The following is a 24109-nucleotide window of genomic DNA, read 5'->3' as shown; positions in this document are numbered from 1 at the left end:
TACAAGGCAGAACTGTCTTCGCTTCAGCAAAGTTCGATATTGGCAAGGTCTTTACTCCCGACGTCGAGGTTCCTTTCCACTCGCCCCGCCAGGCAGTAGCAGCTACTACCATGGCATGACAACACGCCGTGTAATCACATTCTCGAGCGTTGGCCGCGAGTATGAAAGAGTTGCAACCGAGGTCGAGGGCAAGACGGCATCTTATACCTTTCTGACAAAGTCAAGACCCGCGGCAAACCGAAACGAGCACTTCACTGCCTCGAGCATCATTCAATTGCGTCCAACGGCGGCCCGTGTCGTCTCGATAAGCCGGTTGACCGCGCTCTCTGCGGGGCTACCCCGAATTGGAGAACTGAACGAACATTGGGGTAAACATCAAGTATGTGGGAGGGGAATGACGGCGAGACGACTTTCTTCCCAACGTCGTTGCGGAAAGGACATTGTCGACGCGCGCTACTACTAACACGAACGCATCAAAGATCACACACAGAGGACTTCGAAATCTAGACAGACCTTGGCACTAAGTCGAATTGAGAACGGCAGCACTGTAGCGGGCAAACGGCACTATACAATCCACGTTAGCGCCAGTGCTGGGTGCTAGCAGCAGCATAAACTTCAGCCGAACGCTGCTCAGGCGCGCAAGGACACCATCATCTATCTCTCGAAGCACTATATCGTTCCCTGTAACACGATATAGGCATCGTCCAGCAGTGCTCGTAGACCCGAGACAGCAGAGGCAGCGGGTCCGCAACCACCACCAATACAATCGTGCTTCTCCCACGTTACCCACCGAAACGATTTCCAGCTCAACATTCGCCAGAATGGCCGAAGCACAACCTCCGCCCGTTGCTCTCCCCCAAACCCAGCGCGCCCAGATCTTGCACGAATTCAACCAACCATACACCTACACGCCAGACCATACCCTCCCTATATCGACACCATCTGACCTGAAGGGGCATGAGATCCTGGTCCGCGTCGCCGCTGCATCCTACTGCCACACCGACCATGTCTTCGCCTCCGGCGCCATGCAACCTCAGCTCCCACGTATCGGCAGCCATGAGTTCGCCGGTACAATCCACAGTTTCGGCCCCGCGTTATCCTCCCCTGAAGCTCAAAATGAGCTTGGGCTTTCGGTGGGGCAGCTGGTTGGTGTGCCGGGTCGAGCTAAGGGGCCATGCGGCAGCTGTGAGGAGTGCCGCTCTGGTAAATCAGCGGGTGATGCGCAGGGGTATGGGGTGTGGTGTTCGAAAGCCGGGAACTTAGGTCTGAGTGTGGATGGCGGATGGCAGGAGTGGTGCGTTGTGGATGGGCGGCAGGTTGCGCCTGTGCCGACGACTTCGGAAGGCGAGTCAAAGATGGCGGCTGTGGATGTTGCGCCGTTGATGTGCGCGGGCGTAACGGTGTGGTCTGCATTAAAGCGGGCGGGTCTGAAGATGGACGCTCTGTCTCCCAACTCGGATCACAGCGGTAGACTAGACAACGCGGGCCTTGCGATCGCTATTCTTGGCGCAGGAGGCGGCCTTGGCCACCTGGGCGTCCAGTTCGCCAGCCGACTCGGTGCGACCGTCATCGCCGCAGACGTCGGCCCATCCGCTCTGGCACTCTGCCGCGAAATCGCAAGCGAATGCGCTGGCTATTCCAACGCCGGCAGGGTACACGTCGTCGACTCAGCCGCCACATCCGCCGCACAACTCAAAAGCCAACAGCCAGAGCTCTTCAACGCCGCTCAAGATGCCTTGGAAGATGAAATCGGCGCCCACGCCAGTATCATCCTTCCAGAAGCACAGGCCGCCTTCAACTGGGGAATGGCGGTTCTCAAGAACCACGCAAGATGTGTCGTTGTGAGTTTTCCGAAGGATGGGTGGAAGTTTCAACACGAGACACTGTCTTCCGGGATATTGAGATTGTGGGCGTTCTCACTGGTCGAAACAAAGATCTGAGGGATATGCTGGCTTTTGCGGCCGAACACGAGGTGAAGGCGCGGATCAAGACATTTGGACTGGAGGGGCTGAACGATTTGGTGACAGAGTATGAGGGTGGGAAAGTAAGTGGGAAGTTGGTCGTTGATATGAGGTTATGAAGCAACAGTCGGATTTGAGGAAGGTGCGGTGTGAAAATTTTGGCTTAGGACGGCGACAGCAGTGACTTCCGCCTCAAACGATGCATACACTGCTTCCGCAAGAGCGAACAATGCATCTACTGCTTCTGCAAGACCATCCGGCTACAGTACATTGGGGCATCCAATTTCGCCCTCTGAGGTCCTTGACCCGACGTCTCCATCAGGAGCTCACCCTGCACAAGTGCCTTCGACCCTACCAACGGGATCTCTGTACTTCGGCGCCATACTATGTGCAGATACGAGATCTCCTCCGGGCGACATCGAAAGTGGAAGGACTTGGTCTGATTTGAGATCTAGGTAACCAAAAATCACTACGCCGAGTTTCAGCAAACATCAAAAATTTCCCCTTGTGGACAAAACCTCGGAGGTCAGCCCGATGATAAACGATTATCTGCTTTCAGCCACAATACTAATGGGTTGTGGTAGGGCTTAGAGCTGGTGTTGTAGCACCCATCACTGGCGAGATGCATGGCGCCGCCGCCACCGCCTGCTCTAACTATGTGGGCGGACACTCAGATGACCCCTCAGCCACAAAGGATGCTCGACAGCAGCATGATGCCGCCCCGCGCACATAACCGCAGTTCCCACGGTGCAAACTGCGCATTAGATGCTTCACGCTCCACCTTGCGTCTTGACCGGTAGCATGGTCCACACCATGATCCTGCAATACTAAGTTGCCTCACAGCTCGAATTCCTGCCAAGTCATGGAGCGGTAACAATAATAGAATGGCTTACCGTCGAGTGTTACTATATGCGGACACAGCGAAGCCGGCAACTTGACCTACAGCCTCAACACCCTACACTATATAGCGCAGTTCTGAGCCGCACTTCTGACGTTCCGTCCATCATCAGTCACGACTTTCCTACAGCATCAGTATTTCATTTCGTTTCCTTCCATCAAAACCACATCATCCACACAAAGTACATTCGCACCACTACAATCGTTACAATGCAATTCCTATCACTCTTAACCCTCACCCCAATCCTCATATCCTCCGTCTATGCAGGATCCATCAGCATGGGCCGCGACCAGAACAGCCAAAACTTCGCCTGGGTTGGCGGCCAAGACCCTTGCACCAAAGCCGTCTTCATCGGCGACGGATGCAACGAGGTCAGGCAATTCAAAGACAATCCCAACCTCTTGTTCGAGGTCAGAGGGTGTGGCATCCTCGACCCAATCACCAATAGCGAGAGGACCAGGGAGATCTGGACTTTCGGGGCTGATCAAACCGCTGATCAGGCTACTCTGCTGTCCAGCTGTAATGTTGTTGCTCCGCCGAGGCTGGGGTGTGGATTCTTCTCCGACAAGAATTTCATTCAGAACTTCGGTTGCGATTTCTAGATGCAGTGATCAGCCTGGCGTCGGAAACAAGATAAGGGGACAGCCTTTGGGACGAAGCAGACCTGTTTCTAGGAGTAGGAGGAACCGGGACATAACACTCGTTTCTGTACTGTCATTGCTTAGTCAATAAATCCTATTTCGACTGAACCACCAGTAACGGGAATACAATTTGGAAGACTTCTGAGTGCCCTTGTGAACTCATCGCACAACCTCGTCCTGCGTGGTAGTAATTGTTGTTACCTTAGCTTGACAAGTAGACCTTCTCGATAAGTCTTCCCTACCAGTCTCGCCACCTTCGGAGGTTGGTTGAAAAGAGAAGTCATCGAGGTGCGAGTAGTGTACTTATATCTCTTCACCAAAAGTGGAATCCGTCAGATGCCGGGACGATGACTTCACTGACTCGGTCGAAGACCTGTCACTGTTCGTCACACGCTTTCGGACGAGTCACTGCATAACATTATCGAAACCACGATCATGCCAAGAAAAGTGAATGCTTCCTGGGAGTCAATGAAATGATCAACTCGGTCTGCCCCGGCTCTCGTTCTGCTGGAAAGACTTAAGTATTCATCTTGTCCTCAACTTTCTTCTCTTCTCCGTTTGCCCACACAGACATCATGGAGCAGATGATTGATCGTCATACCTTGGCAGTACATACTCCTGCCTGGTGGGATGAGCCACTTCATGGTATTACTTCATCTTCTTCGACACAGCGATGCCACCATGATGGACCTGTCACTTAACGAACGCCTTCCTCCGGCCACCTTGCTCTGAAGGCTGAGGTAAGTCCAGTTGGGCATCGCTCGCGCTGCAAAACTTGGTCTTATGAATCGCTGTGAGACATGGAAAGCTGTGCTCAGGCTGGCGCGCTCTAGTCGCTGTCTACCCCGAAACCTGTTGTTGCGACTCGCTATCTGCTCCTCCGGTGTTGACCAAAGGTCGACTTCATACAGGCTCACGCAGACGCTTCTTGTCGTCAGAGCTGACAAGCATACTGCATCACATGCGCGTCGTGCACCGCGCCTCAGGGACTCTGCTAGCCATTGCAGTACTCTTTGGCCCATCGCAACCGTGTTGTTCATCTACATGGCCACGAAGGGTGAGATTACGAGAGTCGAACCTCGAGTTTGGACCGCCGCCGTCAACAAGAATGTGGGGGCCAGGCTCATGTTACACAGAGTGGGCTTCTGCCCCTCCTGTCGCTCGAACAATCTCAGACTGGACGCATGTTGCTGTCCGCTCTTCAACCCGCTTCGTGCCTCAGGAACAGTATTTCGTTATTGCAAAGTTGCCCGAGCATTCATTCGCTGAACATTCCTTTCCTTCCTTTCATTTCCTCACATCACCGATCCACCACCTCTACCGTGACCACCATGCGGGGCTTGAGACCACCCCTGAGTCTTCCTACTCCGGCCACCGACAGTGACAGCAAGGGCGATACCGCCGCCAACAACGGCAATCAAGCTTCCGACGTGTCGACCGCTTGGCAATACACGACCCCGGTCCTGGGGGCCGTGGTCGTAGCTGTCTTTGGCTACGTCTACGCATACCAGACCGACAAAGTCAAGAAAAGGTGTTTCGGCTCGGCTAGCCTCGTTGCAGCAATCGCGAGCAGCGCTCTTTTCGACGAGAGATGCTTTGTACAGCTGCGCTGGACGATCATCACTGTCGCGATGTTGCTCAACATCGGATGGGTGAGCCTATTGGTTGAGCACTTCTTCGAGAGTCCGACGAAGGTGTTGGCATATGCCCTTGGTGGGAGCCTCACCACTGCCCTGCTGATGTTGTGTGGTACCGTGATGTTGTCGAGTACCGAAGTCGGCAAGGTCAGCTTCCTGAACTTCATCGTTGCGGGTTTCTTCGTTTCCGCTGCCGGCACTGCAATCTATTCTGCGGTGCAGAAGCAAATCTCCTCCCGTGAGATCAGCACGAATGATCACGTGTAAGAGCGAGATGTTCTGGATCGGACGACCGCTATCGATTACGACCGCCTTGCATCGTAAGCAGCAACGGCGCTTTCATCAGCGGATTCTACAACAACGGACGGCACAATAGCATGTTGCGGACTGGTTTTTCCCAATGACTACGACCAACGGCACTTTTTGTCAAGGCCTATGGATTTTACTTCGACGGAGACTGGTTCTTCGGTGTACAAAAGCACGATAATACCCCAATACCCTTAAATGGCCATGATCAGTGGCATTGCTGGTTGAGTAGAAAGACATTCACGTCAACGAAAGCCGGGTGATTGTTTTCCGGCATCGAAAAGTTGTGTTCTCTGGCAATCAACGTTAATCTTATACTTTTAATGACTGGGAATGGCGTTAGCAATAGAGGTTTGGTAATAAATTGGCGGACATCGACAGCGTGTATCATCACCACGGACCACGAGGCTACCTAATTTTAAATGTGTACAGTGTCGACACAAGAGCGGCAATTGGTATAGGATGAGATTCTGCGTATAGGCTAGATTCAATTCTGACAGTGTATTATCACTCCCAACCTCGAGCTCAGACCTGTTCGATAACAGTAGTTTCCCTGTGTCGCGTAGCTTAATGGACTCAGCTATAGATTGCCTTCTGTTGCTGAATGGTGTCCACCTCTCCCGCCCTGCAGTACTCGAATGTAGTACGAACCGGGGTTGCTAGAGACCTTTAAGGCTTTCCCCTTTCGTGTTGCCTACTCTACCAAGTCACCATTGATGGAACGATTATCCCGATCACTGTAAAGTCGTGTCACGTAGATCATCGACTCATGTGCTTGCAATCAGCGCAGATACCCACCTATCGGGTCGAAAGAACCACAAGTCAAGCAAAGTGACCTCTCGACCTCCGCTTCTGTCGATATGCTGCTCTCCCTGACCATCTTTAATGGCCATCTGCAGCAGAGAGTGCCCTTCTTGTCTCTCACAATCAAGCCACCTGTTCTGTAGACACATCAATCACATGACAACACAGTCCCCTTCCTTAGCGTTGCTCCTCCTAATATCCCTCTTGTCCCTCTTCTTCGCTTTAGCACCAGCTTTCAGCTCCTCCAGCCGCTCTTTCGCTTTCGGGAATCCTTGCGCTGTTATCACTCCAGGTCAGCATGGATACACCACGAACTCTCGCCGACCACACAACAACAGCACCTCCAGAAGAAAGAAGTACTCACCAGCCGCCCGATAATACCACCTCTTCGCCTCCTCCGGATCAACTGTACACCCGATCCCGGTCTCAGCAAAATACCCCATCGCGAACTCCGCCTTCGCCAACCCGCTCATCGCCGCCTTCCGCGCCCAAAGATACGCCTCCTGGTCGTTCTGCTGCACTAAGTCCCCCGCGCCCGTCAAATACCACCCACTCAGGGCCAGCTCCGCCTGGTGCTCCCTCTGACTCGCCGCTCGAGAATACCACGCTATACTCTGCCGTTGATCGATGGGGCAACCCAGCGCGGCGTACTCGTAGGCTGAGCCAAGCCGAAATTGCGAGTATTTGTACCCCAACTCAGCGGCTTGGAGGAAGAGTTGGTACGCGTAGCCTTCGTCCCGAAGGATATGGTCTTCCGGTCGCGCGCTCTCGTACAACAACCCCAGCTCGTGTAATGCATGCGGGTTCTCCTTGTCTGCTTTCTCAGCCGCACGCTTGAGCCATGACACCGCCTCCCTCGGATTCCTTGGCTGGCCCAACAACCCCTTAAGCAGAATCATCCCCATCTTGTACATCGCAGGCGTGTCTCCCAACGTAGCAGCGCGCTTATACCACTGGATAGCCTTCATCGGGTCCCTTCTCGTCCCGCCACCTTCCTCATGCCCTAGCTCGCAGCACACGGCTACGCGATAAGCGGACTGGGCATGATTGAGCTTCGCTGCACTCTGATACAGCTGGAACGCTTCTTTCGCGTCAACGGGCAGACCAAGCGAGCCTTGGCCAAAGCAGTCGGCTAGGTAGAACATGGCGTCCACGGATCCAGCATTGACCATTTTCTTGACGACTTTGTGCGCATCGTTGATGTAGCGCTCGCGGTTGCGGAGGGTGGTTTTGGGGTCGGCACGGCCGTTCTCGGAGGAGAGGACTTTGGCGGCTTCGACAAGGCGTTTGGCGAAGCGGAGTCCGAGGGCGAAGTCGGTGGGGCGGTCTTTGAATTGTTCGCGGAGTTGGTTGAGTTCGGCGATTGTGATGGGAGGGTCTTCTGCAGTTGATTGGTTAGAGGAGCGTCGCGTGTCTGCTGGTGGAGGAGGTGCTGCTACTGGCAGAGGTGCTTGCTGAGGCCGCATCTGTGGAGGCTGTTGCTGTTGAGGCGGTGGCTGCTGCTGTGGCGGTCTCATCATCGGCGCTTGCTGTTGGAACGATGCCTGCGACTGCTGAGAAGACTGGTTCATCAGTCCTGGTCTGAAAGGAGGTGGTCGATCCATTCCGCCCGCGCCATTAGGTGGCATATCTGGACCACTCGTGCGATCTGCATGCTGCCGGACGGGTGGAGGATGAGCAGACATTCCATTGGATTTGTAACTTCGAGGACCTCCCTGCGGGAGCCCTGCAGGAGGCTGACTCTGTTGTTGTGAAGAAATTTGTGCGTACTGATCGTAGCCTGTCTGTTGATACGACGGCTCCTCGTAGCCCTGATTGAAGTCTGGACCTCCTGCAAATCCATCATAGCCGTGCTCTCGGACAACGTCTCTCGGCTGCGGCGGATGAGTGCGATCAGGGCTCGTCCAGTAGCCCGAGTCCTGTAACTCCTGCGGGAAAGAGGCCTGCGTTGGCGTCGGCGCGCCGTCTGCTCTACTGGCACCCCGTGGCGGAAATTTCTGATCATCCGCTCTACTCGCGCCACGTGGTGGAAATTGCTGATTAGGAGTTGCCCGCCCTTGCCCATTCGCGATTCCTCGAGGAGCAATTCTCGGATCATAATTTCCTGGTCGGGTAATCGGCACTGCCGGCGAGAGTGGTGGGTTGTTGTAGTCAATGTCGCCAACCGGCGTGACAGTTCTCGCTCCCTGTGCACTAGGAGGCGGCGATGCAAGACTTCTCGCATCCTGAGCGCTTGGAGGTGGTGAGGTGAGGGCATTGCCTACCGTCGGCGGCGCCGAGTTACTATGCGGCAAGCCGAAGGCGAATTCTGCCAGAGGTGAAGTTGTGTCATTTTGAGGCGGTCCTGCGCGAGCTGGATTCGAGTCGACAGCTAGAGCTTGGTAGGACTTCTTTGCGTAGATCGGCTCTTCCACGGGTCTCGGGCCAGTGAGCGTTTCTGCCATCATGGGCGGTATTGCATCGAAATTCGGCATACCTGGTGATCTGGGACCCTGATCGAATGTCCTGGCCTTTGCAAGAGGTGGACCTCGCTCGGGCTCGTACTGATGGTCGCTAGGTTGTCGCACGGGTGGCCTTCGATCTGTCACTATCTCGTATTGTGCTCGATCTTGGTGGTTGTGGTACTGTTGATCCATCGCTGGTCCTGGGCCGTTATGCGACATGTCTGGCTGTGTCACAGATCGCTGTGGGGGACCTGCTCGTGGGTCTGACGCAGCCTGGCCAGGCATTGGAGGTCGCTGTCCTTGTCTTTGTCTAGAGCCAGGCCCTTCAAGTCCAAGGGCCTGCCGCGAAGATCCATTGCTCGAATTTACCGGTGGCATGGGCGGCCGCTGAGGTGCGGTGCCAACCAGGTCGGCCTTGGAACGACCGTAGCCATCATTGCCATTGATCGGAGGGCCATTCGGAGGCGGTGACATGTGCTGTCTCTGATCATGCGACGTGCTCGGTCTGGGCGGATTGGGCGCAGTGCCCACCAGGTCCGCCTTTGAGCGACCAAATCGACCGTCACCGTTCATCGGAGGGCCGTTCAACGGCGGCGACATTTGTTGCCGCTGTCCATGCTGCCCGTGCGAAGTGTTCGGTCTAGGCGGATCCTGCCATCGATGATCCTGCGATGCTTGCGGACGGGGATCTTGAGGGCCACCTCTCTGTCTCGGCGGCGAGTTCCATTCCTTTGGTCGCTGTTGTGAGGCGTCGAGACTGCCATGTCGTCTATGCTTGTCCTGTGATTGAGGACTCAGGTCGGGCTTCCCGCCGTCCTTTTTCTTCCCTGGAAATGCACCGAATGGATTGTCCCAGGCTAGTGTCTTCGGCGACTCAGGTTCCTTCTTAAGGATACGGTCTCGAGGCTTCTGCTGGTGCGGCGGAGCATTCGTATCAGGCGGCCGTTGTTGTCTCGGGCGCTGTTGGTGTCCTTGCTGCGGATGTGGAGGCTGTCGATCTTGTGCATGCTGATGATATCGTTCATCATAATTGTACTGCCGCTGGGGCGGTGGATGTCCTCGCTGGTCATACTGCGGATAATCATTATATTGATATTGTTCCTCATACTGCTCTTGATATTGCCCTTGTTGATCATAGCCATAGTCGTTCTGGTAGCCATTCTGGTCATAGTATTGATCGTACTGCGGCTGCCGCTGAGGTGGCATGCGCTGGTGTGGGTCCTGCTGATACCTCTGATCCGGGCGCTGATCGTAATGTCTCACTGGTGGAGGCCCGTGCTGTTGCTGGTATTGGGGCTGCCGTGGGGGAGGGTAGCCTCGAGTAGCCATGTTAAGGTATGGCTACTTCACACGGAGGACCAACGTCTGAAGTGCAGACTTGAGAGCGTCGACGCAGATTCCCAGACTGGGAAATGCGAGCGACAGCGACTGCAAATGCGGCCTTTACGCAAACAGAAGCGCAGTCTCGATCGTAGGCTTGACAGCGGGCGCGGTTGACAGCCTGGGAACAAAGGAATGTGGATGACGCTCCCTTTGAGGTCTAGGGCATCTTCTTTCACACTGCGCTTTCTTTGCTTTCGTACACCACGCTCACTCCTCTCATGAACCTGCGGTAGACTCTGCACGGAAAGAGAGGAAGAATGGGACCTTCCAGAACAGAACTCGAACTGCGGGTCAGGATCGCAGTCAGAGATCACCCTTGGTAGGGGTTGGCAGTTGCGTTCTTCCGATTCCGAGGAAATCTGAAACGCTCGACTCGATGATTTCGTCACAGATCTTGTTTGCAGTCCAAAGTACTGACGGAAAGCCTGGGCGTGACTTGCCCGTCTTTATTGTGCTGGAAGAGAAGGAAAGGGTTCACTGCCTCGAAAGCCCAACTGTAGTTACCCACATGATGAACTTATCGTCGCGGCAAGCAGCCGGGCAAGCGAAGCGAACGCGCGTGTGTGTTCGCAGGGGTGCATGCACGCGACAGGATAAGCGACTTAGAGATATCCAAGTTTTGCTTGTGCTCCAGAGTGTATTCTATCTAAGTAGCTGCCTGATGCAGTGCGTTCATGACTCTGCGGTGTCGACAGGTAGTGCGACCCTTGTAAGCCATCTGGCAGAGTAATCTCGCCAACTTCTGCGCAGGAGATATCGTGAAAGATTATTGATATGAGCGGAACAAGATTTCCATGAACCCCTCTGCCGCAGGGGAGCGACGGCGAACTTCGCCCATATACAGGACCTGAGACACTCTGTTCCTCCTGTGCTGCAGTGGAAGGGACATTGCATCCTCCTGCCCTTCAGTGTTGTCCGCAGTAGACAGCCCTACCTCGAAATCCATCAATGCATGATAGAGCGCATCATCACCATAATTCGCTGGTCTCGCAAACCCACTCGAAGCCGCGATGCAAGGCACAGCCGTCTTATTCGCTGAAGCCTCTTTCACCACCAAGACTCCAGAGCCTCCAATACTCAGGAGTCGGGACCGCAACAACACGGCGCATCATTTTGCTGTTTGGTCCAACTAACCCACGAAGCCAGAGTCATACAATGCCTGTCGAGCTGAGGAAGATATTCGCAAAGTAGAACCATAGTTGGTCATGATCCTGGTAAGAACCACGCCGAGTACCCGCGATTGCGGCACCACTGTGGCTTGTACAGAAAATTGCACAGCCATCAATCGTGGCGCCAATTTCTGCCAGACGTGTATCCTTGTTTTCAACATCAACATCATGCGGGTCAGCAGCTTCGCTAATGCACTTGTTACGATGCATGCTGTGATCAGAGCTCCAAAGTATTCAATGTCCAAGGTACAGCTATTCCCGCCCAGGGCAATAAGAAGGCATGTTGCAAGATGGTAAGAAGCGGAACCTCCTTCCGATCCCTTCATCAGTGCACCTCGTGCCTACCCCGTATGCCAATCCGACAAGGTCTAAGACCGATCATGATGTTGTGGGCAGGATCGTGTGCCATCACAGCTGACAGGCAGTGCTACGAACGCGATAAGTCGAAACCTCGTCAATGGATAACCTACGGAAGATGCATCAACAGCAGACTTTCTGCAACATCGTTATGGCAGCTGTGCCATCGATACTTATGGTCACTATAATGGCCCGCCACAGCAGCCGCTGCCTAGCGCGGGACTGCTGCAGCCGTTGCAACAACTCCTACTGACCAACCTATATAGCGATCACCTCTGCTCCGACTTGGTTGACCAGATCATCTCGAAGCTACAATCATGGAAGCGTATCAACTGGGTAGGTCCGTCGGAATATCGTCTGATCAATCAAATGTGCATCTCAAACCACATCGAGGTATCATGGCGACAGAAGCAAATGACACGACAGCCAGATCAAGCCTGACACTGTCAAGCACATCCCTACCAATCCATCCGTTCCTGCCAAGCCCAGTCAATTCATCAAGCAATCATCTTTCCGGACGGAGACCTATGACCGGCAGTGAGATTCCTGCACCGGCGCCATAGCTCACTCCGATATGTCTTCGATAATGGTCCTCCAGGGTTGTCTCGCTGCCGGCGTTTCGTACGACACGCCATCAACTCACGCGGCACACAGTCAGTCATTTCCAAGCGATTTCCCATGGTGTGAGAAGGTCATTTGACCTTGATCCGTGCCGTCCTTGCTTCTGGCCACCAATCCAGGTCCAATCCAGCCAGTGTTCCCCGGCTTTAGACTTTCCTGGGGCTGTGGAGAGCGACCGCTCTAACGCCGCAGATGAAGTTGGGGTAAACGGGTAAACGGGCTCGGCGTCGATATATGTCCAGCTACTGTGAGTATATAGCAAACAGAGACCATGTCGCAACAACTACACAAGACCATCATCCCGACGCGAGCCTCTACAGCCACTTCATCGACGACTTCACGGCAGTATGGGTGTCGCGCAAAACCTCAAGCTCTGGAAGAACAATGTCACCTTCATCGACAGCAATGGCGAAGAAGTCACCAAAGAAATCCCACGAGTGGTCCCTCCAGCACCATGGAAGGTGATTGCCCTGATGGACAAGAAAGCGTGGATGTACTTCTTGCTTGGTCTGTAGGTAGCTTCTGCCTGGTCTGCTGCAGACACAAAAGGGTCGCCGGCTAACGCTGCTCTCATTAGTGGAGCATGGACAGCTGATGGCTACGATTTCAATGCTGTCAACCTCGTCGCTACAAACCTGTCCGTGGTCTTCGACAGGCCCTTGACTGATATCACGCTTTCAATCACGCTCACACTGCTCTTTCGATCCATCGGAGCCTTCATCTTTGGCATGCTGGCAGACTCCTACGGTCGCAAGTGGCCACTCGCGATCGATCTCTTCATTCTCGCCGTACTGCAGATCGGCACAGCATACGCAGGGAGCTTTCAGGCCTTCATTGGCGTACGGGCAATCTTTGGCATCGCATGGGTGGTGTTTGGGGTTTGTCAGCCGCCATCTCGTTGGAGAACATGCCAGTCGACTGTCGCGGGCTCTTCTCCGGCATCTTACAACAAGGCTATGCTCTTGGGTATCTAATCGCGGCAGTGATCAACCTGACTGCCGTCCGGTACTCCGGAGAGGGCTGGAAGGCTATCTTCCATGTTGGTGCTGGGTTCACAGGCTTGATGGCGATCCTGGTGTGCATAATGCCGGAATCCAAGATATACAAAGACGAGGAAGATATCAAGGGCTGGAACGAGCGTGCTCGAGCGGTCGCTAAAGACCTCAAGAAAGCTGCCAGGCAGTACTGGGGCCGGTTCCTCTACTGCGTCATACTCTCCATGGGCTTCAACTGGATGAGCCATGGCAGTCAAGGTACAGGCTCTCTTTGGACACATCCTGGTCTTGGCTAATGATGACTTTCTACAGATGTTTACCCATCCTACCTCCAGGTCCAGAAAGGCTTCACGCCCAGCGCAAAGAGCACTGCAACGATCATCGGCCAATGCGGTGCTATCACTGGCGGAGCAATCTGCGGCTACTACTCCCAGTTCATCGGTCGACGACTGACGGTGGTCATTGCATGCATTTTCGGCGCGTGCATGATACCACTTTGGGTAATCCCAAACAGCTGGGGTGCCATTGCTGGGGGCACATTCCTCATACAAGCTGCCGTGAACGGCGCTTGGGGCGTGATGCCAATCTTGTTGAACGAATACGCTCCGCCACAGTTTCGGGGAGTCTTCCCTGGAACCGTCTACCAACTCGGTAAGCTGAAATACACAAGTCAAACTCATGTTTCGGAGCTGACGGAATGCACAGGAAACATGCTTAGTGCGCCGGCGGCGCAGATCCAGACCGTGGCTGCGAGCGGATGGATCAAGCCTGCGAAGAATGGTCTGAAGCCCAACTACAGTCAGGTCATGGCTATAGTGATGAGCATTGTCTTCGTTTCTGTCGCCATCTTCACCGCTTGCGGCCAAGAGCGTTTGGGCAGCCATTTCGAGCTGGTCAAGCGGGCAGGTGCCGAGGGAGATGTCATCAATGACAAGGCCGTGGCTACCATCGACAACGATCGAACTCATGCCAATGACCTGGAGCTACAGAAGGGCGCATGTGTCCACAAAGAGGATGTTTGAGACTAGTTCCTAATATGGCCTGCACGATCACGTCTCGGGATGCAGATCCCAAAACATCATTCGAGTTTGATACTATAGCTTGGTCTGACAGTCTGCAATACATAGCCATCTTACCCAATGTAGGAAGGCAGCCTTCCAGATCAAGCAATTCCAGCTTTTATCTGCGGTTCTTGTCAGTGTCTCGCGAGCCTGCAGCAAAACGTCGGAGATTGATACATTAATCTCATACTGGATTAAATGGGAAAAGGGCATCTATAATTCGGAGTATAAATCACCGGGGCTACTCAGGCTCCTCCCTGTTCAACTGCGAGGACGGTGTCTTGACAAGATAACGGAAGCGGTTGACACGTTGCAGGGCTTTTAGGGTCGCACCTCGCAGCGGCGTCAAAGCTGTCCAGGTCCTTGCATCGACTGCCGTCGCGCCCCACACGGGCTTTTGCCGCACGTCACTACAAATTGCAGCCCTCAATACAACGACGATAAGCGCGTGCTGCAAGCCGCACTAAGGGGCCCGGATAATGCCGCTCGAACACTGCTCCAGAGCCTACTTTCCGATCCAACGTGACCCGCCGGTCTCTAGCGTCGAAAACGCCAAACGCCTACGCTGACGTACTCCATCAAAAAGCTTAGTATGGAGCAGGGCAGTGCAACACCATTGCCAGCCGGTTCACGGACCACCTCAAGGCCAGATGGGACGACATCCATTCAGTATGTAAGGCCTGGTCATACCATGTGACTTTGCTCCATCATCACAACCGATCACCACAACACAGCATGATGCAAGACGAGAAACACATGTACGGCCTTGGCCCTGACATGCCGCCGATGCCACCAATGTTTCACCCCGAGGCCGAATCGACCTGGGTCGACGTTCGCAATTTCCACCTGCCACCGCAAGCTCCAGCGGGCTACATGTCGCAACCGCCGCCGTATGATCCGATGGGATTGGCCGGTTGGACGGCCAACCGTGGCAGTCGTCCCAAGGATCGTTGGCGTGTCCAGGTCGAGGATGCCTTTGATTTGGAACCGTGGGGTCCCTTGAAGATGGTCAAATGGTGTTTGCACGACGAAACGACGGTCGGATACGAGTTGAACATGCGTCCGCTGGGCGGCTTCCGCAAGAAGTTTGGATGGTATCAAGGATCGGCAAACTATCCACCTGGCAAGCAACCTGCAGTAACCTATACACCAGGATCGGGCACGATCAAGAGTGCCGATGGTGGATTGGAGATCAAGTGCAACTACCAAGTGGATCGATCACGCAACCAACAGTTCATGCCATTCCGCCTTGGCAACCTCAACTTCCGTTGGGCGTCGGATCGGGTCCAGAGTACGGTCGATGGTCGTTTGTGGGACGAAACCCAAAACACCCTGTTGGACCAATTGGATCAACCTCTGGCCACGGTGCGATGGCTCTATCCTGATGGTCGTTTTGATGGCAGCATGCAACCGACCATGGCCTGCCAAGCGTTTTGAGCGACGAATTGTTGCTGATGACATTCAGCGTCTACCTGTACCACCAGTGGGATACCATGAACAAGGAGGTACGCAACACCTCTTACCGACAACGTGTGCCCACCTATCAAGCCGTCGAAGCACGCTTCAGTCGCGGTCGAATGATCACCTACTGCTACCTCAACATGGCCGAATTGGAAAAGGCACGCGACAAGTTGCAAAAGAATCTGGCACGAGAGGCTAGCCGAGTCAGTAGCGGTGGAGGTTCGACAGGTACAACCGCCGTTGCTCCCCTTGCCACCACCTGTTAATCGTACCGCGCATTCGTATTGGAAATATCCATGTCCATGCAATTAGTGTATACAAGAAAGGGTGCTCGATGTACAGGGCAGAGTGGAAGCATCTCTCGATAGCATGTCTAGTTGGTCGTAGCGGGGGTCGTCGTATGGGACGAACGTCGTTGGGCGGCGGTGAGCGCATCTCCATGCAAACCTTGCAATGTACCGCGGCTCTCCCTCATGCGCAGGGCAGCACGCAACGAAGCAGGTGTATGGGGTCGTGGCGGTAGGGCGGGCAAGGAGTGAGGCTTGCGTACGCGAATCTGTGTCATGATCAGGGCAGCAGCGGTGAAGAGCAGGAAGCCCAAGACAAAGATGCTTTGGGGTGCCCATGAAACGGTGCGACTGCATTTCGATTGTTTGCTACCGACAAGGAAGATCGACAGGATTTGAAGGTCATCCTGATGTGGAATGTTGCTTGCCCGATTCTGACTTCTGTCTGAAAAACCTGCGTGTGTCTCGCAAACCTGCAGAAGAGCTCGGGATCGTGCATTCTCATGGTCATTTAGGGATGGACCATAATATCAAGCATCGTTATAACTATCAAGCCACTTCGCTGTTCTCCTGGCGCCCTCAAGAACATAGTCCTGGTCACTTCCACACATGACGAACCGCCCGATTCCGTCCGCCATCTTCACAAACTTGTCAATTAGATCCTGCCTAGCATACAAGCCGCCAATTCCAACAGCTTTGTTCGATTTCCTACACACATCAATGACTCTCTGGTACGCCTGTGTGATTCTCGTATCATCATGCTGTCCCGGAATCTCGTACTGCGCCGTCAAGTCATTCGTCCCAATAAGCAACACATCGACGCCCGGGACAGCAGCAATCTGCTCCAGATTGTCCAGAGCAGCCAACGTTTCGATCATGATGATGGTCAGCACTTGCCCGTTGACTGCTCGATTCGCATCAATCGTAGCATGGGCCCCATACCCTAACGCCGCCAACCCGCCTATAGCCGAGCGATTCCCATCTGGAAAGAACTTGGCTGCCTTAGCACAGGCTGTCGCATCTGCTGCGGTCTCAGCATGTGGCATGATGATGCCCTGAGCGCCGCCGTCCAGCGCCCTCGCCACATAAGAGCTGGCGAGTGATGGTACGCGGACGACGGGTGTGATGCCGTGAGCGAGCGCTGCAAGGGTGAACTGTGCACACTGGTCGAGGTCGATGCTGCTGTGCTCGAGGTCGATGAGGACGCCATCCATCTTGGCTGCCGCAGCGTAGCCAACGATTTCGATGCCGCGAGAATAGCGGATCGACATGGCGCTGACGACAGCCCCGGCAGCTAGTTGGGCCTTCATATGGTTGGGCTTGGCATCCTGGAGGGCGGCCTCCAGGGAGCCGGTTGAGTGTGTGCTTGTTCCGTTCTGGTGGTTCTGCCCGTTCATGTTGAAATGTCGACGAGGTGTCCACACTCTGGTCAAAGGCAGTCTGATGGACTATGATCCAGCATAAGAGACAGTGCTGGTATCGACGGTGGTCTTGGCACATCAGTATGGTGAACACCCCGTTTCCGCACTATCGCCGCATCTCACATTCGGCATTCAAGCCGCCCGCTTGATCCAATTTGGACGACGATTGGCTTCGAGTAGCTCAAGCATGGCACTACTGATTCGTACGAGCCTCTGCCGTGCTTGTTGTTGCTCTCACCAACATAACACACAGAAGAACGAGCAACATGTCGCCGCCAAACCTCTCCAACGCCAACCTGTGGCGCACCGACTGCTACATCAACGGCGAATGGGCCAGGGCATCAACAGGCAACGCCTTCACCGTCATCAACCCCTCGACTGAACGCACGATCGCCACTCTTCCGGACTGCACAGCCCAAGACGTCAGTATTGCCTCCAACCACGCCGCACGCGCGTTCAAAAACTGGAAAACAACCAATCCCAAAACTCGCGGCACCATACTCCGCAAATGGGCTGACCTCCTCATCGCCAATGCCGCAGATATCGGCACGATCCTCACGATGGAGAACGGCAAGCCATATGCCGAAGCCAAGGGCGAAGTCGCCTTCGCGGCATCCTACCTGCACTTCTACGCGGGCGAAGCGGAGCGGCAGTACGGAGAAGTCGTTCCATCGTTAACGAATGCGGACAATCGTGTCTTCGCACTGCAGCAGCCGATCGGTGTGGTGGCATGTCTGACGCCCTGGAACTTCCCAGCGGCGATGGTGACGAGGAAGGCTGGGGCCGCAATCGCGGCAGGCTGTTCTGTTGTGCTGAAGCCGGCAGGGGAGACGTCGCTGACGGCGCTTGCGATTGCACATTTGGGTGCTGAGGCGGGCTTGCCGGCCGGCGTGCTCAATGTCGTAACCTGTGGTCCGCAGAGGCTCGCGGAGGTCGGAGAGGCGCTGTGTCGGGAGCCCACGATCAAGAAGCTGTCGTTCACTGGCTCAACTGCTGTTGGGAAGTTGTTAATGAAGCAGTGTGCGGACAGTCTCAAGAAGCTGAGTCTCGAGCTCGGCGGGAACGCGCCGTTCATTGTGTTTGACGACTGTGACCTTGAGACGGCGCTTGACGCCGTCATGGCGGCCAAGGTAAGGAACTCAGGTCAGACGTGTGTTTGTGCGAATCGGATCTACGTGCAGCGCGGAGTGTATGAGGCTTTTTCGAAGGGGCTGGTGGGTAGATTCCAGAAGCTCAAATTTGGTGATGGATTTGGAGACGGCGTAGTTGTTGGACCGCTGACAACGGGGAGAGGGTTGGAGAAAGTGCAGGCCCATGTTCGGGACGCGATCCAGAAGGGAGCTGATGTACTGTTTGGGAAACCGACGGAAAAGTCAGAATCGAGTGGTGATGGCGGCAGTGGCTTCTTCGTCCAACCAGCTGTGCTGTCAGGCATGAAGCCGGACATGCTGTCACACGGCGAGGAGATCTTTGGGCCTGTCGCACCCCTGTATGCCTTTGACACAGAAGAAGAGGTTCTGGAGATGGCCAATGCATCTGAGGTGGGGCTGGGTAGCTATGTGTGCACGCAGGACCATGCAAGGATGTGGCGGATGGGCGAGGGTCTCGAAGTTGGTATGGTCGCCATCAATACCGGTGTCATTGCTGGCGGAGAGATACCCTTCAGTGGGGTGAAGCACAGCGGCTTTGGTGTCGAGGGCGGAAAGTGGGGCCTGCAGGAGTTTCAGATTACCAAGACCATGGTGATGGCTGTACCTGACAGACGCGCGAGTAAAGCAAGAATATAAGGATGGTTGCCTGGGTCGACGTCGATCCAGGGTGTAGCAGGTTAAGGAAGATGCCGGTGAAGATGCATTTCGCGTAGCCAATTCAATGGTGGACAACTTACGCTTCGTCGCTTCTTGTAGTTTTTTCACATCAGCTTCATAACGATTGCCTCTATGACCATCTGCTGTTGTTTCCTGTTGCGAGTCAATGCGAGCAGGGTATGCTCCACGAGATCCGTCATTCGGATTCACGTTGAGCTTGACTGTGCCGGGCAACTGGACCGGCAGGCGAGGAAAACAGTGGATGAAGCACCGGCCACCTGTGCCTTTGTTCGGTGAGGGCTGAGAAGGGTCGAGCCTTGTGCATTCCTGCCGCGCTGTCTAGGTAAGTGCCGCCTGGCGCTCTTAAGGTGAATAAGTCTTCCATAGCATAATACTGTCTTCAATTGCCCAGATGACCGAAACTCGCATGTCATTGTATATTCTTGTCGTTGACTCCTTAGCCTTAACCCGATGAAGTCTTTTTTCAAGAGCGGGATCGTCGACCAAGCGTTGGAAAAGGCAGTTGTCGTTAAAACCGCGTCAGGAAAGTCTTTGTCATCCGGCGCGACGGGCGGTTCAGTCAGCCCGGTCACGCGCCAAGACGGTTGAGAGCAACTCCTCCGAGCTCCAGCTTCCTTCAAGTCCTTCGCGCCCACCTCGATCACTTCACCCACGACGGCCGATCATCGAGAAGAGCATTATGGGACCTGCCTTATTGACATACTTACTAGCTCGAGGCAGCAGACATGCTGATAGTACGACTTCAGTCTGCTGAATTCCTCCTTCATGATTTACAATCAAGCCTTGACGGTTTCTATTGGTTTGCCACATCACTGCTCAAGTGGCATGAGATTCTGCATGAATCCCTTGCAAGTCTGAGCATGCCGCTTAAGAACCTCACTTCGAAGACTTATACTCAGACGCCGAGCGTCGCCCTCCCGTGTGACTGGCATGTCGGCCGTGGGAGACAGCCGTTCGGCCGTTTAGCCGAGCACTAACCCCAGGATTTCTTCCCGGACAGCCGTTCCGTCTTGCTGTTACCATGTGTTACTGCATATCTGTGTGGAGAACAACATCCCGCTTCTGCCACAGCTGCAACGCACACAGTCGCTGTAGCTTGATCGTTGTGCCATACAGATCTGGCTTGCCAACATGATCCATGACTGGTAAAACTAACGTGCAGCAGATTGAAGCGACTAGGACGATGCGGGCACGGTCGCTACAAGCTTGCATACCGTGCCATCGCTCGAAGCGGAAATGCAATAGGCGAGTACCGTGCTCCGAATGCCTTAAGCGCCAGCGGACGACCGAGTGTGCCTACGAAGCACTGAGCTCAGAAGCTTTATCAACCCTGAACGACTCAGATGCCTCTGCCGAGGATGAGGGCCGGGTCTTACGAGCACGTGTCGCGGAATTGGAAGCAGCTCTGTCGTCCCTGCGAAAACAGCAGAAGGCAGATTCCGCTCGTGGTCAGAAACGACGACGTACGTCGGAAAGCACGCTACCTGATGAAGACGTGTATTATGGACGGTCGTTTTACATGGGCGGCACTAGCGCGCCTACTCTGCTGCAACGGATGATCTCGTTGGCACCCAACAACTCCTCCGATCTGCTGTTTGCTTTCTTTGGTGGCACAGACGGTCAGACTGTCACCAGTGATCGGGATCTCTTTGGTCAAATGTTCCCAGCCCATTATGGCGTTCCAGAAATGGTCGGTCTACTACACGCCATGGGAAAGGAGCAGCTCGAGCAGCACCTCGATTCGTATTTTGAGATTGTCGACCCTTTGCACCATTATCTTCCCACCCCGTGGATAGTGCAAAGTTCGAGCGCTGCATTACTGCGGATTCACTCCCGCCTCCCCAAGAGGTGGCATTGATCTTTGCGATCCTTGCGCTGGGTGATCTGGTCGGTCCAGACGAATCTTCGTGGCAGTTCATCAGTGCATCGCTGCACTTGCTCCGAATCTCGAAGTTCTTGACGATGCCGTCACTCGACACTGTGGCCACGTTCTCCTATATTGCTGTGTATCTGCAGCATGAGGGCCGTCTGAACGAGTACTGGCCACTTATGGGCATGGTAATCCGAATAGCGCAATCTATGGGGTTACATCGAGATCCGCGATGGATCAGCAACCTCTCAAGGGAAGAGGCGGAGGTTCGGCGTCGCATCTTCCACACCATCGCAGCTCAGGAGACGGCTTTGTCGATCATGTTCGGGCGCCCAACAGGGCTCGGCTACTTTGACACTGACCTGCCGGAAGACATCAGCGACGATCATCTGTTCGGAGGCGATGTCAATCATTCTGTTGCGTATCCTCATGAGATTTCCTACAACCGCTGTACATTTCAGCTGATGGAGATCATTCGAACCGTGGTTCAAGATTCTACTAGCGATATTCACAAGTTCGACTTGGCTAGAGCCAGATCGGGACAGAAACGAATTCTGGACTGGTTTGAAACGCTACCTGCACTCCTGCAGCATGACGGATCTGTGATGCACGCTCATGGGCTGGTCGGGGTTGAGGAGAGAGCTCGATGCGTTCAATCACTCGTGCTACACATGATTGTGAATCACAGCATCCTCGTTATCTTTCGCAAGCCGCTATTGGAGACGTCTTCGCCCGAGGCTGCCGAACCGTGCTTTCGGGCTGCCATTGCGATCTCTGCGAGCTGGAAAGTGTTGCAAGACTCGTTCCCAAAAATGGCAAGCATTACGTTTATGCATTGGTTTCGGGCCTTTCACGCTGCACTCATCTGTCTTGTTGCGATCAGAGCGCCAAATACCACTCCGACTATCAGAGACGAGGCTACGAGCGCATGGCACTCTTGCAAAAGAATCTTCTTGAGACTCGGCCAGCAGAACGAAAGCATGAAATGCTGCTCGCGAGCACTGCAGCGCCTCGACCCACTCCTCAAGACTGGCGTCAGCACACGACGCCGGAAATCGACTGCATCGACTCAGAAGGTAGCCGTCGATTCTTCATCACAGCTTAGGGTCGGAAGAGCACCTGATCCTAACGCTGGAATGAACTCAGACGCCGGCGGCACATATTCTGCGCTAGCACCAGCCGATTTTGAAGCTGTTGCTGGCCTCAGCGCAGAGATCCTCGATACTCAGATTCCAGTATTTGATCAGCAGAGCACTCCTAGCACGCAAAATGGCATGGACTACGGACAAGTGTTTCAATCAGTCATAACAGAGCCGACCTTAGCCAATACTGGACTGGCGCCCGATGAGCACCTTTACGGTGTTATGCACGCCGACATCTTTGATATGGACGCCAACAACTGGCCATCGTGGCTCATCAATGATCAGGACTCAACAGAATTCTTCAACATATGATTACAATGAACCGGTTTTGTCAGAATTAAGTGCCGGCCGGAACTAGCGATGTTTGCGATAGCCAACTTCTGCTACAGATCGAATATCTGCTGCTGGGTCTGAGTCTCAGGAGTTCGCTCTGCAGCAATATCCCTGCTACCACCAACAAGCAGATCAACATCGCTGCGCCCTAGTTCGTGCTTCACTCCGAAGGCAGCGTTTCCATAGTCGAAGACAGTGGTTCGACGCATGTCCCGGCGGTTTTCCTGGTCCTTGAAAGCCGTTGCGCGATGCATCGTACACCGATTGTCCCACTGGACGATGTCGCCAACGTTCTTCCACTTGACGCCAATCTGATACTTCTCTTGCTGAGCATGGTCCAACAACGCCTTGATCAACGCGGTGGAGTCTCTTTCAGACATGCCCACGATCTTCCTGATATGGCTTGCTACGTAGAGCGTATCGCTTACGCCATCCGGTGCAAGTTGCACGACTTTGTGGTATGCTGGAGGTATGGCGGTCCTCTCTTCCTCTGTGGGCTTCTCGAACTCGCCAGGCGCCGCTAGTTTCCTGGAATGCCATATCCAGTGTTCGGCGACGGCATTCTTCGCGACGTCCTTCAAGTCTTGGGGAAGCTCTAAATACGCTGTCCGCATGTCGGCATACTTAGTCTGACCACCAGCAGGAGGTAGCTCGACTGCCCGCAGCGCGCTATAGGATGATCGATGCTGGCGGAAAGAGGAATCGGTGTGCCACAGACCGTTCGCCTTTGTGTGCCACCAGGCTCTGGAATGCTGAGGGATGATCTTGTCGTCTGGTCCTAGGTTCCCGGCATCGTATAGATGAACTGAAGAAGCTCGACGTGGCTTGTTGAGTGCGTGTGCCGTCTCGAGTGCGCCGAAGTTCCTGGAATACGTTACGTGGCCATCGTCGTTCAGGTTGGTCTGTCGGAAAGCAAGCACGCCCCATTTGTTCTGCAGCTCGATGATTGTTCTCACGACCTCTGGGCTAAGAGGGCGGCTCCAGTCGATGCCGGAAACTTCAGCGCCGAATCTCTCACTCAGTGGGGTTGCTCGAACTGTTGTCGTTGTCGTTGCGGTTGCCAGGCCCCGTCTCAGAGGAGGAATGCACAGATCGCGAGATGCTTGAAGCAACCTACTGGTCTTCTGCATGGCTGATATTTGAGGAACGAACTCTTCGGAAGCCGCAGAGCATAAGCATGAAAGCGATGAATTGTATACTGATTCCCAGTCATTGGTTGGAAGGAACCGTTCGCATTTGTATCCACCGTTCCCGACGCGCGCTGCCACTCAAAGTCCGCCAGAGCTACACATGCTTGTTGTCGTTTGACCGCGGCTCGGATTGAGTGGCAGAGCGCCAGTGCCGATCATCTGGGTCTGCGGCGTTAAGGCGGCCCCCTCCACAAACCTACCAGGTCTTGGCATATGGGGAGTATTAGTACCAGAACCCTGGGTTGGGCACGAGAGTAGGCTTATCTTCACATCATTCAGCTAAGCGGTGCATTGGTATC

At 54.4% G+C, this 24109-nt stretch overlaps 10 protein-coding genes across 10 annotated transcripts; 7 read left to right on the top strand and 3 right to left on the bottom strand.

Annotated features, from left to right (window-relative positions):
* Nucleotides 1-821: 821 nt before the first annotated feature.
* AB675_150 (Alcohol dehydrogenase) lies at nucleotides 822-1940 on the top strand (the record flags this gene model as incomplete). Its single annotated transcript, XM_018141407.1, has 1 exon — nucleotides 822-1940. One exon carries the CDS (start codon nucleotides 822-824, stop codon nucleotides 1938-1940), a length of 1119 nt encoding a protein of 372 aa, XP_017997690.1.
* Nucleotides 1941-3137: 1197 nt separating this feature from the next.
* On the top strand, nucleotides 3138-3461 carry AB675_149 (uncharacterized protein; the record flags this gene model as incomplete). Its single annotated transcript, XM_018141395.1, has 1 exon — nucleotides 3138-3461. One exon carries the CDS (start codon nucleotides 3138-3140, stop codon nucleotides 3459-3461), a length of 324 nt encoding a protein of 107 aa, XP_017997775.1.
* A 1370-nt stretch (nucleotides 3462-4831) lies between these two features.
* Nucleotides 4832-5404, top strand: AB675_148 (uncharacterized protein; the record flags this gene model as incomplete). Its single annotated transcript, XM_018141384.1, has 1 exon — nucleotides 4832-5404. The coding sequence occupies one exon, from the start codon at nucleotides 4832-4834 to the stop codon at nucleotides 5402-5404; it is 573 nt and encodes a 190-aa protein (XP_017997675.1).
* A 995-nt stretch (nucleotides 5405-6399) lies between these two features.
* On the bottom strand, nucleotides 6400-10020 carry AB675_147 (Chitin synthase regulatory factor 3; the record flags this gene model as incomplete). Its single annotated transcript, XM_018141374.1, has 2 exons — nucleotides 6400-6524; nucleotides 6612-10020. The coding sequence occupies 2 exons, from the start codon at nucleotides 10018-10020 to the stop codon at nucleotides 6400-6402; spliced, it is 3534 nt and encodes a 1177-aa protein (XP_017997711.1).
* Nucleotides 10021-12568: 2548 nt separating this feature from the next.
* Nucleotides 12569-14238, top strand: AB675_146 (Carboxylic acid transporter-like protein; the record flags this gene model as incomplete). The annotated part of the gene is made up of 5 exons (XM_018141364.1): nucleotides 12569-12732; nucleotides 12799-13103; nucleotides 13205-13474; nucleotides 13529-13867; nucleotides 13922-14238. 5 exons carry the CDS (start codon nucleotides 12569-12571, stop codon nucleotides 14236-14238), a joined length of 1395 nt encoding a protein of 464 aa, XP_017997778.1.
* Nucleotides 14239-15012: 774 nt separating this feature from the next.
* AB675_145 (uncharacterized protein) lies at nucleotides 15013-16004 on the top strand (the record flags this gene model as incomplete). Its single annotated transcript, XM_018141353.1, has 2 exons — nucleotides 15013-15707; nucleotides 15743-16004. The coding sequence occupies 2 exons, from the start codon at nucleotides 15013-15015 to the stop codon at nucleotides 16002-16004; spliced, it is 957 nt and encodes a 318-aa protein (XP_017997674.1).
* A 551-nt stretch (nucleotides 16005-16555) lies between these two features.
* AB675_144 (4-hydroxy-2-oxovalerate aldolase) lies at nucleotides 16556-17422 on the bottom strand (the record flags this gene model as incomplete). Its single annotated transcript, XM_018141342.1, has 1 exon — nucleotides 16556-17422. The coding sequence occupies one exon, from the start codon at nucleotides 17420-17422 to the stop codon at nucleotides 16556-16558; it is 867 nt and encodes a 288-aa protein (XP_017997736.1).
* A 290-nt stretch (nucleotides 17423-17712) lies between these two features.
* AB675_143 (Glutarate-semialdehyde dehydrogenase DavD) lies at nucleotides 17713-19233 on the top strand (the record flags this gene model as incomplete). Its single annotated transcript, XM_018141331.1, has 1 exon — nucleotides 17713-19233. One exon carries the CDS (start codon nucleotides 17713-17715, stop codon nucleotides 19231-19233), a length of 1521 nt encoding a protein of 506 aa, XP_017997636.1.
* Nucleotides 19234-20794: 1561 nt separating this feature from the next.
* AB675_142 (uncharacterized protein) lies at nucleotides 20795-22599 on the top strand (the record flags this gene model as incomplete). The annotated part of the gene is made up of 2 exons (XM_018141320.1): nucleotides 20795-21018; nucleotides 21072-22599. 2 exons carry the CDS (start codon nucleotides 20795-20797, stop codon nucleotides 22597-22599), a joined length of 1752 nt encoding a protein of 583 aa, XP_017997694.1.
* Nucleotides 22600-22670: 71 nt separating this feature from the next.
* On the bottom strand, nucleotides 22671-23750 carry AB675_141 (Alpha-ketoglutarate-dependent 2,4-dichlorophenoxyacetate dioxygenase; the record flags this gene model as incomplete). Its single annotated transcript, XM_018141309.1, has 1 exon — nucleotides 22671-23750. The coding sequence occupies one exon, from the start codon at nucleotides 23748-23750 to the stop codon at nucleotides 22671-22673; it is 1080 nt and encodes a 359-aa protein (XP_017997756.1).
* Nucleotides 23751-24109: the final 359 nt, after the last annotated feature.

The sequence above is a fragment of the Cyphellophora attinorum genome (genome assembly GCF_001299255.1).
Source record: "Cyphellophora attinorum strain CBS 131958 chromosome Unknown Contig22, whole genome shotgun sequence".
Classification (NCBI taxonomy): domain Eukaryota; kingdom Fungi; phylum Ascomycota; class Eurotiomycetes; order Chaetothyriales; family Cyphellophoraceae; genus Cyphellophora; species Cyphellophora attinorum.
The sequence above is the reverse complement of the archived record's forward strand: the minus strand, read 5'-3'. Positions and strand labels throughout refer to the sequence as shown.